We start from the raw sequence: 16,594 nt of genomic DNA on the forward strand, positions 1-16,594 counted from the left end.
TCATCTCATCGCTTTCATGCTCCAAGATGTTCTCGAGAAAGTCACTTCAGAGAACATCGACGACCATTTGTTTGACCTCTATACCACAAGAGCACCTTCTGAAGAACACCATCTAGGCTATGTGGATCGAAGTAGTGACAATATTACCGTTACTCTAGAGAAGACTGGCATCGACTTGATTATCAAACAGTCACTTTCAGCATTTAACTCGCTGAAACAACCATCCTCGACCGGCTACGTATGTTGGCAGACCTCAATTTACTTGGCAGATTGGCTTTTAGGCGACCCCAAGTGTCCATTGAAGTTTTTGCTAGACAAAAAACCTACTATTTTGGAGCTTGGAGCTGGGTCTTCAGGCATCTTGGCGTCGGTTCTAGGGCCATTATCTTCTACATATATTGCTACTGACCACCAAAAACACCTCTGTCGGCTTCTGAGGCTCAATACTGAGGAGAATGTTCAGGGTAAGGTTACATTTCTAGACGTAGACACACCAGCACTAGTACCAAATTTTGGAGGTTCAACACCAAGTATCCGGTTTATGGAGTACGACTGGGAAGGTAGAAACGCCTTGCTGGTGCTCAATCCAGTCTTAAATACATTTCCACACCTAATCTTGGCAAGCGATACCATCTATAACGAGTACCTAATCCCTTATTTTGTTCATTCAGTTGCTGAAATATTGGGACCATATACTGTTGCCGTAGTGGGTGTGCAATTGCGAGACGAGTCTATCATCGAGATGTTATTGGAGTGTTTTCTTGACTCTAATTTGTGTGTATATTCGGTGCCCACCTCGCTCTTGAGTGAAAAGCTCCAACGTGGATTTGCAATATACTGTATCACTCAATGAATTCATGATATTACGACTTAATAGATGCCATTATCCCAAAGAAATAACAAAGAAACAACCACCCCCAATTGACTTCTACGCAATGCAGAAATGTTCGGCTCTATCCTCTCTCACTTCTCACTTTATCGGTGCGCGCTGAAAATTTAGTGATTGCAACTACGACTATCATTTCAAGCACTGGTGGTGTATATGAAGGTGACATATTGAGCCCATATTCCAGTCGATGTCGGTTCCTGGACCTAATAGTGGCCCAGATAAGAGACTGAATGGCTCCGATCGGCGCCAGAAACGCAAACCTGGTGCCAGAGCTGGAACGACCAACAACAACCTACCCGCCAACAACACCACATTTAGCCAACACAAGCCTCAAACAAACACTAGTAGTGCCAATGGCGATACGAACCGAAGACCAGATCGAAGGCGAAATCGTGACGATAAACGAAATACGAATGGTGGTCAACATAAGCCAGTGAGAGGCACCGATGGGTTTTCCCCGTCAGAAATAGCAGAAACCGGGCCCATTGTCGCAGACCCGACCTCCCTTGGGTATAAGAAACAGACAAGGACCCCTCGACCGAAACCCAAATATCTACTTCCCCAGCAAAAAGTGCTTAGTGCACCACCATTTGTTCAAGACAAATGGGACGAAGACAACCAGCAAAAGATGCTCGAGATGGAGCTGAAGAGCAATGGACAAGATTACCAAGGACTATACGAAGAACTTCAGGCAATGCGTGAAGTAGAAAGAAAGCATATGGAACTTGCTGGACTCGTCGATGCAGAAAACACAAGAAAAGACTTGAACGATGCCATTTCTTTCCGAGGCACATGTCAAGATATGTGCCCAGTTTTCGAGAGAGTGAGACGTGCTCTCGAAAACAATGTTCAATCATTGGAACGTGATCCTGTCACCAATAAAATATCGCGGTCTCGAGCCGTGAAGGCATTTTCAAGACCTGCCGCTGGACAACCACCTCCACTTCCGTCCGAAGTCAGACCTCCTCAGGTTCTTAAGAGCACATTAGACTATTTGGTCGATGAAATTCTTCCCCAATTGCCTGCTGCCCATCCATTTATATGGGATAGAACCCGGTCGATCAGACAGGACTTCACATACCAGAACTATTTTGGCCCCGAAGCGATTGATTGTAACGAAAAAATTGTTCGTATACACCTTGTTTCGCTTCATATCATGGCTGGAAGCGACATGGAATATTCTCAACAACAGGAATTGGAACAATTCAACAAGGCTCTTCAGACCCTCATGGAAATATATCAAGATGTGAGGAACCAAGGAGGTAAAGCCCCCAACGAAGCCGAATTTCGTGCTTATTATCTATTGAGTCATATTCGTGACCCGGAACTCGACCGTGAGCTTCAAAGATTGCCCCAAGAATTGATGAAGGACTCTCAGATACAGTTGGCTTTGATGTTTCGAAATATAATTTCTCAGTCCAACATCGTTGAGAGAGGCTATAAAAATTCTGTGGGAGCCTTGAATCTATATAGAGAGTTTTTCCGGTTGGTTTACAACCCTCAGGTCCCATATTTGATGTCTTGCTTGCTTGAAACCCATTTCAACACCATACGGTTCTATGCCTTAAAGGCGATTTCAAGAGCTTTTCATTCGAAAGGTAAACCATGTTCGGTTAATCTGTTGTCCGAAATGCTCGGGTTTCACTCATTCGAAACCCTTGAAAAGTTTGTCCAGCACTTTGACATCGATGTCAAGGAAGTAGATGGAGAAAGGGTGTTGGATTTGTTTAATCGTGAAAAGTTGGAACTGACATACAAATTGAATTCTATTCATGATAAAGCAAAACAGCCACAAGCTTATTCACCACAGCTCAATAGCAAGTTATCAGGAGAGCTCAAAGACGTGATAAATCTGGGTAAGCCAAATGTCTCTTTGAACTTGAAGAACAGTGCCCAGCAGATAATCGTTAAGTCGACCATACCTCCACCGTCAGCTCAACCTATTCCTTCTTTAGCTGAGCCAGAGCCAAAGGCAGGTTCATTGGCAGACTTTTTGAGTAAGGGTGGGACCAATGTCGACCTTAACAAATCTGCATTTTCATTCGGCAGTAACACCAACACTGATACTAAGAGTGAAGTGAAAAAGTCATTTCAGTTTGGTACAAGTACAACTACAGAGAAGAAGGTGGTAGAGACTCCATTGTCCAACTCCAACAAAGCAGCCGAAAACAAGCCAGAAGTTGTTCCTCCAAAACCTACAGAGACCGTCTTTAAACCACTCCAGGAACTGAAACTCAACTTTGGTTTTGGTCTGGGCTCTTCTCAAACAAACTTGACCCCAACACTCCCGACACCATCAGAGAAAAAGCCCGAATCAACATCTGGAAATATAACCCAACGGGTGTCACCATCTAAACTCATTGAACACAAACTGTTTGCTGAAGCTTCCAGACAGATTACCGATGTGCTCATTCAAAAATGCATCGAAAGTGAATTACTTTCATCTTTGCCAGCATTCGTCAACCGCGAGCGTCACAATCGAGCACGAGAGCAAATAGTGTCTTCTTTATCCAAAGAACTTTTCGATGCTTTTCTATCGGAGGTCATATACCAAAGGATTCTTGCCAGTAAAGCGGACGAGTACTATCACAAAATATTGAAGAAAAAGATGCTGCGCAAGATTGTTAACAGGGTGCATCAGATATCTCAAGAGTTTCAGAGAAAGCGGAGTCGGTTACATGAACTCAACCAGTCAAACTTCCACAAACCCATCAGAAAAAGGACTTCTGCGAACTCTAGTTTGCAATCAATTTCCTCATCATTTGTCAAAAGACGTACTATGGAATCAGATCGTACCGTGGAAAACATTGGCGAGAGACGTGAGGTGATAAAAGAACTTTGGCAACCCATAAACTGGTCAGAATTTGCTAGACAGTGCTCCTCTAAATTGCGGCTGCATACGGGCCCGGTTTCGTTGAAATTTCTCATAGTAGTCAAAGACTGGATGTCACCATACTCTAAATGGCTCAATACCAAGTTGGAATTGAGCCTCAATAGAGAAAAGTTGGTCTACGAGAAGGAGGTGAAAGCGAAAAGGTTCAACTTGGAGGTGACAAGTCTACCTGGAAATGACTACTTGACAAAGACGTTTTTCCTGAATGCATCATTTATCTTGTTTGAATGTGGTTTGGTTACGTCGAACCAACTTGACCTGTACGGAATGGATATACTTCAAAAACTTGAGGCTGATGCAAGGACACTCACCAAGATTATTCAATTGGTCGACAAGCATGCTTACTACAAAACACAACTATTGATCTTGTTTTGGGATGCTGGAGAAAATGGAATTACTATCGATAAAGTTGAAACAATATTGCAACTTTCAAAATGGAAGCAGCTTACCAACATATCCAACATTGTCCTTTGTGACATGACAGCTACCGACGTTGATGTCAATGCTGCGTTGATACGTGGGTTTGACACTATGGCTCAATCTTTTGATGGCAGTCTCACTAGTAGAGGTATACGCAAGACAGCACAAGCAAACAATAATCGAAGTGTTAATTTAAGTGCCATCAATGATACATTTAAGGAGCAAGAACAGAGCCTTATACAAACGGCTCATGAAGCGAGAAAGTACGATTATTTGTCCAATCACCTTAAAAAAACCAATACCGAGCCGGTGTCCGCATCGGTCCACTCGAGCATTGCACAAGATCAAACCACATTTATGAATATGTCTCGCTTGACAGGGTTTGGTCAAGGCGTGATGGAGGAGAGTACACCTATAGCTACTCCAGGCAAAACATTCACCAAGCCCAATGGAAGGAGCTTGCAACAATTACGAGATTTAACAGCGTCAGTTCGCAACAAGTACAAACATTAAATTAGCATCTACGTTTCAATATCATGCATCATTATATTAATTTATCTATAAATATCCTAAACCGTTAACCCATATCATCATTGAACATTAATTTCTTACCGTGGATAACCACTTTTGGTAATTTGCAAGTAAGAGATGTTCATTCGGTGAACTTTGCCCTATGGGTTCATATGACTTGGGAACAAAACTGAGGTTTTCCAGTATCAGCAAGGGTTCGGGTTCATTGGTATAGGAATAGGCCGCGTTGCATGGGCTAGAAGGTCCGTGAGGATGCAGACAAAATAAGCATTCGTAAAGAAATGGTTCTTCTTGATAAGTTTCCATAGGCAGCTGTGGCATGGAATTCACTTCATCTTGCATTCGACATTCTTCACAACAGTAAAGCGAGTTTTCCACCACTGGGCGTCCATGAGCTTCACAATAATCTTGAAACATAGTGATCGGTTTGTTCGGAGATGTAAATTGAAATTTGCAGCAATAACCACCTCAAAGATTTATGATGGTATTCGCGATGTAAACAAGTATTTGCGACTATCTGGTGTTCAAATACTGATATAAACAACTGAAACGTTAAAGTTGTTTCTATGAGATAATTCTTCGATGTGAAAAACACGGCTGCAAGATCTGCTTATATACTTTTCCACCTGACTCATCGTGCGCACCTGTGTGCACGTGTAACCACCACAGTAACAGTGTGGAGTGTGGTGGCTCGATGCCCTGCAGAGACTTTTATTTTGGTTTTTCAGGGCAATTGTGGATCCTCACTCCACAGAACCCTCCACAAACATCGGAAAAACCTATTATTCGGCAAATTGTGGTGGAATTCAGGGTCTTGGAACTGTGGGGTTGTATTGCCGATACGGCAGTTCCGACACGGGGTTACACGTGATCCATGAGTCGTGACTCACGGCTGGCGCGCTGAGTCAATGTTTGTCAGCGCTGACACAGTAGGTGGTGAGTATTCACGCCGCGTGGAAATTGTTGGCCATGATTCACTCATTCTACATTTATGACCGCCATTGTGAATGCATTTATAGCCGTGATTATGTCGAAGGCACAATAAACAAGAATAATGATTCTGATACGTCCAAGTTGCTTTTCGGGATCTTGTATTCTTTGAAAAACATCGCATCGAAACTCGGTGATTCGGAGTCATTTTCCAACAGCATGAAATCGTTTGCCACCGGCGGAATGCGAGTACATATGATGGAGCTGGCTACCGGCTTGCGATTTATACTTGTTTCTGGCTTGGAAGTGGACAATCTTCAAGGGGTTTTACATGAACTTTACACAAGTCACTATCTAAAATGGGTAGTATATAATGGGTTGAGTCCAGTAGAGATGAAAAGTCAGAAGATTGGAGGCATGTTTATTAGTGAGACGGACAAGTATTTGCAAGCTGTTAGCTCTTCGATGTAGCTGGCTACTGAAAGCGACAGCAAGCTCTGATTAATTGAAGTTAGACTTTTCAACTCGTCCAATGAAGACACCGGCTCCCTGAGTCGGAAGCACGTCTCTGGATTCGGAAATGAAGGTTTTTGTCCAGCTGAACTTTTAGTCAATTCTAATCTTTGTCTCTGATTCACCTGCACTGAAATTATTTATAGCATATCGGCATTTATTCACAAACAAATTAATCAGGTATTCGATAGCATCTTCAACGACTCCAAACATCTCTTTAAGTTATAGGACCACACCTTTTTCGTCATTTAGTCTCTGCTTCTTCGTCTGTTTGTTAGACTGAAAATTTGTCCTGCACAAACACGAAACCTCCTCAATTTCAACATCGTCTGTTGATTGTTGCCAACACCATGGATCTCCTTAAAGACGCAGCCAAGAACCTCAACTTGTACGAGGTGAAGGCGTATGTTCGGAAAGCACAGAATGGTACGTGGTCAGACTTTTAGTCTACTTTAAGCAACTTTTGATAACTAACTCAGTCGCCTTGAACTTGACGGAAATGGAGGCAAAGGTCCGGGAAGCCACCAATAACGAACCATGGGGTGCACCATCGACTCTAATGGCCCAGATCGCCAGCGGCACCTATAACTATCGTGAAAGAGAAGAAATCATCTCGTTCATTTTTCGAAGATTTACCGAAAAAGCCGCCAATGAATGGCGTCAAATTTACAAGTCGCTCCAGTTGCTCGACTATTTGATCAAAAACGGGTCGGAGAGACTCATTGACGATGTGCGCTCGAACGTTTCGATCATACAAATGCTCAAACTGTTCCATTATATTGATTCCAAGGGCCGCGATCAAGGTATCAACGTTCGCAACAGGGCCAAGAATTTGGTGAACTTTATCAATGACGATGCCCAAGTCCGTGCCGAGCGTAAGAAGGCTCGTGCTAACGCCAAGAAGTTCGGCGGTGTTTCATCGGCGGCATTTGGTGGAGCTTCGTCTATTACCACCGGCCCCAGCTACGGTGCCGATGATGACTTTACCAACCGTGTGTACGGCGACGGTGGAGTGTACGGCGAACGGTACGAGGATTCCGCCGCCGGATTCACAAACGGAGATAACGACAACTTTGAAGAATACGAAGTTGGTACGTCGGCCGCTTCAAATGCCGCTAGCAAGCCCACCACCAGTCCTTCAAAGGTCAACGCTACGGCAAAACACCAACCCAAGGAGCCATCTCCCGACTTGTTGGGAGACCTTTTGGGCGGATCTACATCTACATCAGCAAATGCTGCACCCTCTGGTACGGCTGGAGGTAACGATGATGATGACGATGAGTTTGATGATTTCCAAGCTGCACCTTCGCAGCCAAAACTGAACATTTCAAACTTGGCCGATCTTTACAATACACACCCCCAACAGCCCATGGGTTTTGGAGGGTCACAAGCCAATTTCAACATGGGTGGTTCTGCAGCACAGCAACAGCCAAATTACAACGGCACGTCGTCGTCGTCGTCTGCGGCGCCCATTTCCGTCCCTAAAACGAACAATGATGCATTTTCCTCGTTGTTTTCCACTGCAAAATCTGCAAAGCCAAAGACATCGACAAACTCCGCCAAACCCACCCCACCTCCAAAACCATCGCAAGAAGATAGTTTTGGAGATTTTTCATCGAGCACCAGCAAGCCAAATCCAAACCAGACACTGTCCAACAATGGCGAGATAGACTTACTTAGCTTTTAAATTATGTATCTAAAGTATGTTTCTGTAGCAGTACTTTTTAGCCAGTAATGGCTCGCACCCGCACTACATATAGTCTCAATTTTCGTCGCAAACTCCAACTTTTCATCATGTTTAAAACCATTGGATCTACCGCTAGACATTTCTCTACCACCTCCAGAGTGTTGAGAACCAAAGTGTTCATCACCCCTTCCATTGGTGGCCAGCTTCAGTCTCCAATCAAATTCGAATTATATGACGATGTTGTTCCCAAAACTGCCGAGAACTTTAGAGCCTTGTGTACTGGCGAAAAGGGTTTCGGATACAATGGTTCTATTTTCCACAGAGTTATCCCAAGCTTCATGTTGCAAGGTGGAGATTTTGAGACCGGAAAAGGTTACGGAGGAAAATCAATTTACGGTAAAAAATTTGAAGATGAAAACTTCAACATCAGACACACCAAGCCTGGCTTGTTGAGTATGGCCAATGCCGGACCCAACACCAATGGATCGCAATTTTTCATCACCACTGTTCCATGTCCATGGTTGGATGGAAAGCATGTAGTTTTTGGTGAGGTTATTGAAGGTATGGACACCGTCAAGAAGATCGAAGGTGTTGGATCAAACGGTGGTCAAACCAGAGCTCCTGTCGTTATCGAGGACTGCGGTGAAGCCAAGGACTAAGGTTCTTGTGGACCACACTATACATAGTTACATTGGTCACTTTTACATAGTTTATGCATTGAGTGATGCTAGATCTAAATCTTCAAGTTGGGGTTCACCTCCGGTTTTGGAATCACATCTTTGGGCAATTTCTTCTTCAACTCGGCCAACTTGTCGTAATCTCCACCCAAGATTCTGGCCACCACCAAATCATCTCTGTCTCTGATTTCTCTTTGTGACTTACCCTCATCACTCAAGAATTGCTTAGCCTTTTCGGTGTCTCCATGGAAGTAGTCTTCCATTGCTCTCAAACGCAACTCCTTTTCGGCCCAGTCGGGTCCATCGAGCTCTCTTCTGCGCATCAGAGCCGTGTATTTAGAGTATGCCACATAGGCAAAGATGGGCAACACCAAGTAGAAGTAAGGGAATTCCCAACCCTCAGCCTTCTCTGTTTCTCTCACTATTTTCCACTTTAATTCTCCAGTGGTGTCGTCTTTGTATGGTATCTTGTCGATGATCTTTCCAGCATCTTTGGTGACAAATTGAAAGTTCTTTAAGTCCTGACTATTATCTTTGTACAAGTTCAATTGCTCTCTTGGGATTCCTGGGAGAATAAAGTTCCACTCAGAATGATTTCTCTGGTAGTATAAGTTCTGAAGTTCGGCAATAGTCTTGAATTCTTGGTCGCTGGGTACACGAGGAGTGCCGTCAGGGTTAGTGTAGATTTTGGTGACCGAAGACAAAGAGTCCAACTTTTGGCGTATATCTTGCTCCAACTGGTAATTGAACTTCGCAGGCTTAAACTTGAACAAAGCTCCCAAGGGGGACTTGAAGGTAAACCTCATGTTTGATGGTTGTAGGTAATCGTTCTTTTGAAATTATTTTTATTGGCGGACGTGTAAACCCAAACACCCTCACATAGGGCAAGTGGGTCGGAGATATGTTGTCTATGTATGCTAATTATGGCTGATAAGTAAGAAATGACTCCGAATCTACTCAGAGTAGTATTGGGGTGGGCCGTGAGTTGTGTTGGCCTGTATTGTGTTGGCTTGAAATTTTGATTTTCCTACTAATCTCTTTCTCACCCAAACTTTCCAAACCCCATAGTTGCCAGTATTTCGTCGTCTTCGGAAACGGATTTCTTTCTCTTCCTTTCACGACGCTTATCTCGCCTCTTTTTCACTTGTTTTTCTTCAAACTGTCGTCTTTTTTCTATTCTGTCTTCAAGAGTTTGTTGCGGCTCATCGGCTGCAAGTTGCTGTTGAACCAACTTTTCAATTGTAGCTCTTACTTCCTCCACAGTAGCACGCTTTACTCCGTCGATCTCGGGACGCTCCTCGTCACCTTCGAACTTTGTTTCAGCCTTTACTTTGTTCAAATGTTGAGGTGAATTGAGATGGTTAATCAACCCCAAATTATCACGATAACTCAAATCACAGATTGGACATAAGAAACCAAACTTTTTCTGTTTGCCGTAGTTAGCCAAGGGATTGACAATAGTAAACTTGTTAACTGCCCTGGTCAGTTGAAGGTATACATCTTGTCTATGATTTAAATATGATTCTGATTTATCTGTTTCTATTCGTGGTCCAGCTACCTCTTTTTTGTCGTTATTTTTCTTCCTACGCTTCGATTCTGCAGCATACGCTTCTATATCCCACTTTTTTCTTCCATACTGATCCACAGACACTTTTTCATTATCGTCTGCCATCCCAAGTAAATAATGAGCATCGCACCAACTTGCTGAAATTATATATACACGACACAAATGTCCAAAGATGTGCTTTCTATGTTAGGGAAAAGGGCTCAGCCAAAGCCCAAGGTATCAAAGCCAGCAAATGACCAACACCTATCAAAAAAAAGTCAAAACGTACTGTCAACAAGTTTTACTAGTAATAGTTTTCCCTTCCAATGGAAGGTGACAGGAACTCATCTCATAACAAATATACCGAAAACCAATTTTCTCGAAGAAAAACCATTGAAAATAGCTGCATTTGACTTAGATGGGACCATGATCACCACCAAATCTGGCATGAGTTTTGCTCGTGGCGCAGATGATTGGCAATGGTTTGTCTCTACCGTACCCCACAAATTGAAACTGCTCCACCAAGAAGACTACAATATTGCCATTTTCACCAACCAGGGTGCTGTGGTTGCAGGGAATGGTCCCAAAAGTAAATCTTACCACAACTTTTGCACAAAAGTCAACCTGATCCAGCAGCAATTGATAGCACTCGAAAGTCAAATGAAGATAATGGTATTTGCATCTCCTAAAAAACCAGCAAATGCAAAGCTGATATCCAGCTCAAACCTTCACGAAACCATGCGTAAACCTCAAATCGGAATGTGGGAGGCATTCGAAAAGTATGTCACATCGCAAGGTGCTACAATTGATAAAGACCACAGCTTTTTCGTCGGCGATGCTGCTGGCCGCAAAGCTGATTTCCTGGACAGCGACAAGCAATTCGCCAGTAATATTGGCATAAAGTTCTATGTACCGGAGGACTTTTGGACGTCCGTCTAATCTATATATCTTGGAGGACGATCTCCTTCAACTTATCGTCCATTTCATCGGAGCGAGCAACGATAGTTTTCACCTTGTCTACCGTTTCGAAGTATCCTACGACGTTTTCCATCTTGTGAGTTGCTTCTGGACCCTTTGCATTTTTGAGCTCGTTGAGCATATCATAATGCAACACAAGACACTTTTCCACATCAGCAATGTCATTTTCAAACTTGATCGCCTCATCAGTGGTCTGCGGATAGTTTTTGACTAAAAAGTTGGTGTCAAACGTTCCGCTTCTCGTGTTCAAAAACAATTGCACTTCTTCCTTAATCAACGCAGTTATGAGACCTTTTGGATATGGCTTGTTTGTGGCCTGCAAATCCTGAAGCAAGAACGAGTATCTCCTACTTTCGTCTTCGATCTCTTGCTTGACAAGTTCTTGAGGATCAATCACTTTTACTTGTCTTCCAGAAGCCTCCAAGCGCAGTTTGATCTTTTCAACCGATTCGTCTAGATGGACATAAGGAATGACATAGAAGCTATAATGCGAGCTTTTATCACCTTCTATCAACCTACTACGAATTTTCAAGCCAGTGCGTTCCTCATATGCCTTTAACTCCGCTTCACTGGCAAATGTCTTGTCCTGCCTTTTGACTTGAGTGGTAGCTGCCCACAAGACTCCAGTAGACAAGATTGAAACATAAAAAAGGTACCTGACTTTAGGTGCAGACTCTCCTGCCTGCTGGGCATACAGACGAGCGCTCTGGCGAAATTGCCTGGGAATGGCTCTGGCTAATCTGGTAGCTCGAAACATGAAGCGAATGGTCCGATCAATGCCGGAAGTAAGACGGGTGCACGGGTGTAAAGATTCAAGATGGAGGAACAGGAAAGATCACACAAAAAAGAGGATTTGGAAGCAAATAACAAAAACCTACTAATTCAGCGCAGAACAATAAACGCCAATAGAAACCATTGGAGTCAATTGGTCAATTTTCGAAATTTATAGTTACTGTCTTCTCAACCTCCACTTTTTCCTTTCTGCAGTACCTATATCGCGACAAAAATCTTTCACTTCGATTGCACAATCATGTCGTACGTCCATTTGGCACACTTGTGTAGCCATATAAAGAACTGTACAAACGTACGGGCGGCCACCACATCAATCCCCTTTAGTCGATTACACCTCCAAATAGCACTCGGCTTGTATAGAGAGGGGTTTATATCGTCGGTGCAAAAAGGTTCAACATCGGGCCCCGACCAATATCCCGTCGATGTCACTCCAGACAACATAGCAACAAGAAGATTGTGGCTTGGACTCAAATACCGCAACAACCAGTCGGTAATCCGCAACTTTTCGTTGATTCTGAAACCTAGTAGAAAGGTCAACTTGACAGCGACCGAAGTGAAGGCATTGGCATCTGGTCTCGCCGTACGGTTCATCAAGCCATTACAACCGGCCGAAAGCATATTCATCAAGACGGGGGACAAGCAGATTTTGGAGATCCAGGAGGCTGCCAAGAAGAATTTAAAAGGAACGGCTTTGTGTCGTATCAAATGATGTAAATAGTAATGCATACCTACAGTAACTAGGAACTACAATTGTCTAGGCTACAATGATATCTTTTGGCCATTGGTCCATGGCGTCATGTCCACCTGCCATCCTTTCCATGCTAATAATCGTTCTCTGAAATCATCTGTGGTGACTGCATTTATATCCTCTTTTGATGCCGAAGCAAACTTATTGGTGGTAATTACCGGTTTCGCAGGATAATACTTGGGGGTTTCGGGAAGTTTAGCAGTGCCTCCAGCGGCAAGTTTCTTTTCAAGCTCATTAATCTTATCTTTGAGATCCATTCGATCGAGTTTCAAGTCGGTGATCTCATCACGAAGTTTATTGATTGTTGCTTTTTGCTGCTCAATTGTAGCCTTTAATGATGGCACCTCAGAGCTGGGATCAGCAGATTCAGTATTCGTCTTATCATCACTCATGCTTATTGCTGCTTGTTTGTTATCGGCGTTTTGTACAGTGTCAGATACAGAGGGTAAATCAACTTTAGGCTCCAGACCTTGGGATTCTGTCTCTTTAGGAGCATCCAATGAAGCTGATTCCGAGTTTGCTTCCTTAACTGCCACGTCTTTGTCTTCTGTTTCTACAGCATCTGGTGTGGGAGAGTCAGCTTTGTCGTCATCCTTCTTCTTCTTTTTTCCTTTCTTTTTTTTTTTCTTCATCTCTTCAAACTTCTTACGCGCAGCCTCAAGTCTATCCTCCTTCGACAATTCGTCATCTTGCGTTTCGGTTTCACGTTCCTCTTCTTTATCAGACATAGTTGTGATGTCGGCGATTCTGAGATTGGCTTATGTACAAGACCAAAATCACCTGACTTGTAGCACGAGAACTTGGTGTGCATAATTAAGCGGATAAATCAATTACGAAGAAACAAAGACAGAAAATTTTTTGGTCTAAAATAATAATGCTGGTATGCATGGTGCTGCAGCTCATGCAAAATCTTTAGTCCAATTACAATGAACTGCAATATTTTCGAGAAATAATTAACAATAATGAAGATTTACCAGCGTATTCCAGCAAAGCATCGAGTCTAAAATTAAAGAAATCTTGATTGTAGCTTCAGTTTCGTCTCTCATGGTTCATTTCTCGTACTTGACGTAGATCCTGATGTAGATCCTGACGTATGTGTCAATTGTGCATCCGCACGGCGCAGGGCTACTATAGTCGTGATTTTTAAGTGACATGCACAAAATTATCCGTCTTAGTTGAGCGCATTTTCGGCTGCGAAATACTATTAAGCCTCAAAAAAGCCTCAACGTGTTCACCTACACCCCACCACTCAACGATATACCAAAGCCTCGCCGTTGGCAGATACCTGTCATTGAAAATATTTGATCACTTGCATGGAGTTTAGGCACTAACCACAGCGGTCAATGCACCTTACCCCCGGAAGTCATGGAGTTAACCGTGTCCAAGTCACGTGCGATATCGCTTATAGTGGGTTGTGCAGCACCGGAACTGGCTCATCTGTCATCCGCACCTTGGTGGTTAATGCGATAATAAAAAAAAAGCCTTTCTATTATTCGATATTTAAGAGGGGCTTATTTCTTGCATTTTACATAAATTGGCATAAACTGGAGCACTGTGAATAATTTCAAGATGAGCTTAGCCGATAAATCGATCGTAGAACAATTCTTGAGCAAAAGAGACACCTGTTCAACCGATAATGAATATGATGGTGAACATGATGGTGCCCGTATCTCAGCAATTTTTGTGATCATGGCAAGTTCTGCCTTTGGAGCATTTCTCCCTCTCTTGTCATCGAGATATTCTTTCATCAGACTTCCCCCATGGGTATTTTTCATTGCCAAATTTTTTGGATCTGGAGTCATTATCGCAACTGCATTCATTCATTTATTGGAACCAGCAGCGGACGCCTTGGGTAACGAATGTCTTGGTGGTACATTTGCCGAGTATCCATGGGCATTCGGCATCTGTTTAATGACATTGTTCGCGTTATTCTTTGCTGAACTTATGGTGTTCAGAATGGTCGATAAGAAAATCGAGGGACAAAATGAATCCAACGCCCACTCCCATTTCGGAGATGAGGCTCTTTATACCAAGAAAGATTCCGATGAAGAGGAGGAACACGAGCAAGACAATACATCCACCTCCAAGAAAGATAGCCAACAATACCCTAGTCACTTTCTGCATGCTAATGAGCATCAAGATCCTGAAAATATTGGCACTCTTGTAAATCGGGAAGACAAGGAACAGTATTATGGGCAATTGGTGGCAGTTTTCGTGTTGGAATTTGGTATTCTCTTCCACTCCATTTTCATTGGATTGGCATTGGCAGTTGCTGGCGATGAATTTGTCTCGTTGTACATTGTGTTGGTATTCCATCAAATGTTTGAAGGATTAGGTTTGGGAACAAGAATAGCCACTGCCACCTGGCCAAAGGACAAAAGATATACCCCATGGTTGATGTCTCTCGGCTACACACTCTGTACCCCAATTGCCATTGCTATTGGATTGGGTGTACGTCATTCATACCCTCCTGAGTCCAGAAGAGCATTGATCACCAATGGAGTTTTTGATTCTATTTCTGCTGGCATCTTGATCTATACTGGAGTCGTCGAGTTGATGGCACACGAGTTCTTGTACTCCAACGAATTCAAGGGAGATGCCGGATTCAAAAAGATGTTGCAAGCATACTTTGTGATGTGTTGGGGTGCGGGTTTGATGGCTTTATTGGGTAAGTGGGCTTAATAGACAATTAATAATAATAATAAGGTGTACCGTGCTACCACATTAAAGTAAAAACAAGTGCAGAAACAAGAAAGTGTAAAGAACTAGTAACACATTTATGGTACGTTCTTTTCCAGCGTCCATATACAGGTCTCGCGCTCGTCAATTTCTTACTGTTTCTTGACTCCTCGCTCCGCAATGACCGACGTAGCGCAGGCATCTACGCCCAACGATTTTATTGAAAGCTTGTCGATAGAGCAGATAGACCATGACCAGAAAATAGGGGTGCGCGCCATACGATTATTTCTTCAAAGTCGAACTTCTTATGACGTATTGCCTGTGAGTTACCGGTTAATCGTGTTGGATACGTCGTTGTTGGTGAAAAAATCATTGAATATTTTGCTTCAGAACAACGTGGTATCGGCTCCATTATGGAACAACAAGACTTCGAGGTTTGCAGGTCTTCTTACCTCGTCAGATTTTATCAATGTCATCCAATACTACTTTCAATATCCCGATAAATTCGATTTGGTTGACCAACTTACACTTGATGGGCTCCGTGACATCGAAAAGGCTATTGGCGTAGATCCCATTGAGAAGGCGTCTATCCATCCATTCAAATCGCTTTATGAAGCATGTGTCAAGATGCTCGAGTCAAAGGCAAGAAGAATCCCGCTTATCGACGAAGACGAAAAAACCCATCGAGAAATAGTGGTGTCCGTGTTGACCCAATACCGTATTTTGAAGTTTGTGGCTCTCAATTGTAAAGAAACAAAAATGCTACTTAAACCCATCAAGAACTTGCCTACATTGAATAAAGACATTGAGATATCTACATGCACCATGGCTACCCCGGTGATCGAGGTGATCCACCTTCTTGCCCACAAATCGGTGTCGTCCATCCCAATAGTCGATGAAACTGGAAAACTCATCAACGTGTACGAAGCCATCGATGTGCTTGCCTTGGTGAAAAATGGAGGTATGTACACAGATTTGGACCTCACGGTTGGTGATGCTCTCTTGAAACGTCCAGAAGACTTCGAAGGTGTTCACACCTGTACCGTCAATGATAGACTCAGCACCATAATGGATACCATCCGAAAATCAAGATTACACAGACTCTTTGTCGTTGACGATGAAGGTAAGTTAGTTTCGGTGGTTTCCCTCAGTGACATTCTCAGATATCTTCTTTTTGAGGAAGAGTAGATGAAGACTTCATACTTTTTTGCTTCGTAGTGTTCTTTGTAATGACGCAATGCGCCGTGTCTATGATTTCGCTTAGCCGCACTCTTTTCAGTAATGTAATCCGCATACAATTAGTCAGCTCTC

The 16,594-nt window shown here is 43.1% G+C and overlaps 14 protein-coding genes across 14 annotated transcripts; 9 read left to right on the forward strand and 5 right to left on the reverse strand. All coding sequences in view use genetic code 12, as the record gives it.

Moving 5' to 3' along the window:
* Positions 1–16: 16 nt before the first annotated feature.
* Positions 17–853, forward strand: PGUG_00731 (S-adenosylmethionine-dependent methyltransferase; the record flags this gene model as incomplete). Its single annotated transcript, XM_001487304.1, has 1 exon — positions 17–853. The coding sequence occupies one exon, from the start codon at positions 17–19 to the stop codon at positions 851–853; it is 837 nt and encodes a 278-aa protein (XP_001487354.2).
* A 223-nt stretch (positions 854–1,076) lies between these two features.
* Positions 1,077–4,715, forward strand: SAC3 (Sac3p; the record flags this gene model as incomplete). Its single annotated transcript, XM_001487305.1, has 1 exon — positions 1,077–4,715. The coding sequence occupies one exon, from the start codon at positions 1,077–1,079 to the stop codon at positions 4,713–4,715; it is 3,639 nt and encodes a 1,212-aa protein (XP_001487355.2).
* A 987-nt stretch (positions 4,716–5,702) lies between these two features.
* PGUG_00733 (TRAPP subunit) lies at positions 5,703–6,134 on the forward strand (the record flags this gene model as incomplete). The annotated part of the gene is made up of 1 exon (XM_001487306.1): positions 5,703–6,134. One exon carries the CDS (start codon positions 5,703–5,705, stop codon positions 6,132–6,134), a length of 432 nt encoding a protein of 143 aa, XP_001487356.2.
* A 541-nt stretch (positions 6,135–6,675) lies between these two features.
* Positions 6,676–7,863, forward strand: ENT3 (Ent3p; the record flags this gene model as incomplete). Its single annotated transcript, XM_001487307.1, has 1 exon — positions 6,676–7,863. The coding sequence occupies one exon, from the start codon at positions 6,676–6,678 to the stop codon at positions 7,861–7,863; it is 1,188 nt and encodes a 395-aa protein (XP_001487357.2).
* A 47-nt stretch (positions 7,864–7,910) lies between these two features.
* Positions 7,911–8,522, forward strand: CPR3 (peptidylprolyl isomerase; the record flags this gene model as incomplete). Its single annotated transcript, XM_001487308.1, has 1 exon — positions 7,911–8,522. One exon carries the CDS (start codon positions 7,911–7,913, stop codon positions 8,520–8,522), a length of 612 nt encoding a protein of 203 aa, XP_001487358.1.
* Positions 8,523–8,596: 74 nt separating this feature from the next.
* PGUG_00736 (uncharacterized protein) lies at positions 8,597–9,346 on the reverse strand (the record flags this gene model as incomplete). Its single annotated transcript, XM_001487309.1, has 1 exon — positions 8,597–9,346. One exon carries the CDS (start codon positions 9,344–9,346, stop codon positions 8,597–8,599), a length of 750 nt encoding a protein of 249 aa, XP_001487359.2.
* A 236-nt stretch (positions 9,347–9,582) lies between these two features.
* On the reverse strand, positions 9,583–10,212 carry PGUG_00737 (U4/U6-U5 snRNP complex subunit; the record flags this gene model as incomplete). Its single annotated transcript, XM_001487310.1, has 1 exon — positions 9,583–10,212. One exon carries the CDS (start codon positions 10,210–10,212, stop codon positions 9,583–9,585), a length of 630 nt encoding a protein of 209 aa, XP_001487360.2.
* A 57-nt stretch (positions 10,213–10,269) lies between these two features.
* PGUG_00738 (polynucleotide 3'-phosphatase) lies at positions 10,270–11,025 on the forward strand (the record flags this gene model as incomplete). The annotated part of the gene is made up of 1 exon (XM_001487311.1): positions 10,270–11,025. One exon carries the CDS (start codon positions 10,270–10,272, stop codon positions 11,023–11,025), a length of 756 nt encoding a protein of 251 aa, XP_001487361.2.
* A 1-nt stretch (position 11,026) lies between these two features.
* PGUG_00739 (uncharacterized protein) lies at positions 11,027–11,821 on the reverse strand (the record flags this gene model as incomplete). The annotated part of the gene is made up of 1 exon (XM_001487312.1): positions 11,027–11,821. The coding sequence occupies one exon, from the start codon at positions 11,819–11,821 to the stop codon at positions 11,027–11,029; it is 795 nt and encodes a 264-aa protein (XP_001487362.2).
* A 254-nt stretch (positions 11,822–12,075) lies between these two features.
* On the reverse strand, positions 12,076–12,582 carry PGUG_00740 (uncharacterized protein; the record flags this gene model as incomplete). The annotated part of the gene is made up of 1 exon (XM_001487314.1): positions 12,076–12,582. The coding sequence occupies one exon, from the start codon at positions 12,580–12,582 to the stop codon at positions 12,076–12,078; it is 507 nt and encodes a 168-aa protein (XP_001487364.1).
* PGUG_00741 (mitochondrial 37S ribosomal protein MRPS8) lies at positions 12,095–12,565 on the forward strand (the record flags this gene model as incomplete). The annotated part of the gene is made up of 1 exon (XM_001487313.1): positions 12,095–12,565. One exon carries the CDS (start codon positions 12,095–12,097, stop codon positions 12,563–12,565), a length of 471 nt encoding a protein of 156 aa, XP_001487363.2.
* A 33-nt stretch (positions 12,583–12,615) lies between the features above and the next one.
* On the reverse strand, positions 12,616–13,332 carry PGUG_00742 (uncharacterized protein; the record flags this gene model as incomplete). Its single annotated transcript, XM_001487315.1, has 1 exon — positions 12,616–13,332. The coding sequence occupies one exon, from the start codon at positions 13,330–13,332 to the stop codon at positions 12,616–12,618; it is 717 nt and encodes a 238-aa protein (XP_001487365.2).
* An 841-nt stretch (positions 13,333–14,173) lies between these two features.
* ZRT2 (low-affinity Zn(2+) transporter) lies at positions 14,174–15,286 on the forward strand (the record flags this gene model as incomplete). The annotated part of the gene is made up of 1 exon (XM_001487316.1): positions 14,174–15,286. One exon carries the CDS (start codon positions 14,174–14,176, stop codon positions 15,284–15,286), a length of 1,113 nt encoding a protein of 370 aa, XP_001487366.2.
* A 177-nt stretch (positions 15,287–15,463) lies between these two features.
* SNF4 (AMP-activated serine/threonine-protein kinase regulatory subunit) lies at positions 15,464–16,471 on the forward strand (the record flags this gene model as incomplete). The annotated part of the gene is made up of 1 exon (XM_001487317.1): positions 15,464–16,471. One exon carries the CDS (start codon positions 15,464–15,466, stop codon positions 16,469–16,471), a length of 1,008 nt encoding a protein of 335 aa, XP_001487367.1.
* Between the last annotated feature and the right edge of the window lie 123 nt (positions 16,472–16,594).

The sequence above is a fragment of the Meyerozyma guilliermondii genome, genomic scaffold (assembly GCF_000149425.1).
Source record: "Meyerozyma guilliermondii ATCC 6260 scaffold_1 genomic scaffold, whole genome shotgun sequence".
Lineage (NCBI taxonomy): Eukaryota > Fungi > Ascomycota > Pichiomycetes > Serinales > Debaryomycetaceae > Meyerozyma > Meyerozyma guilliermondii.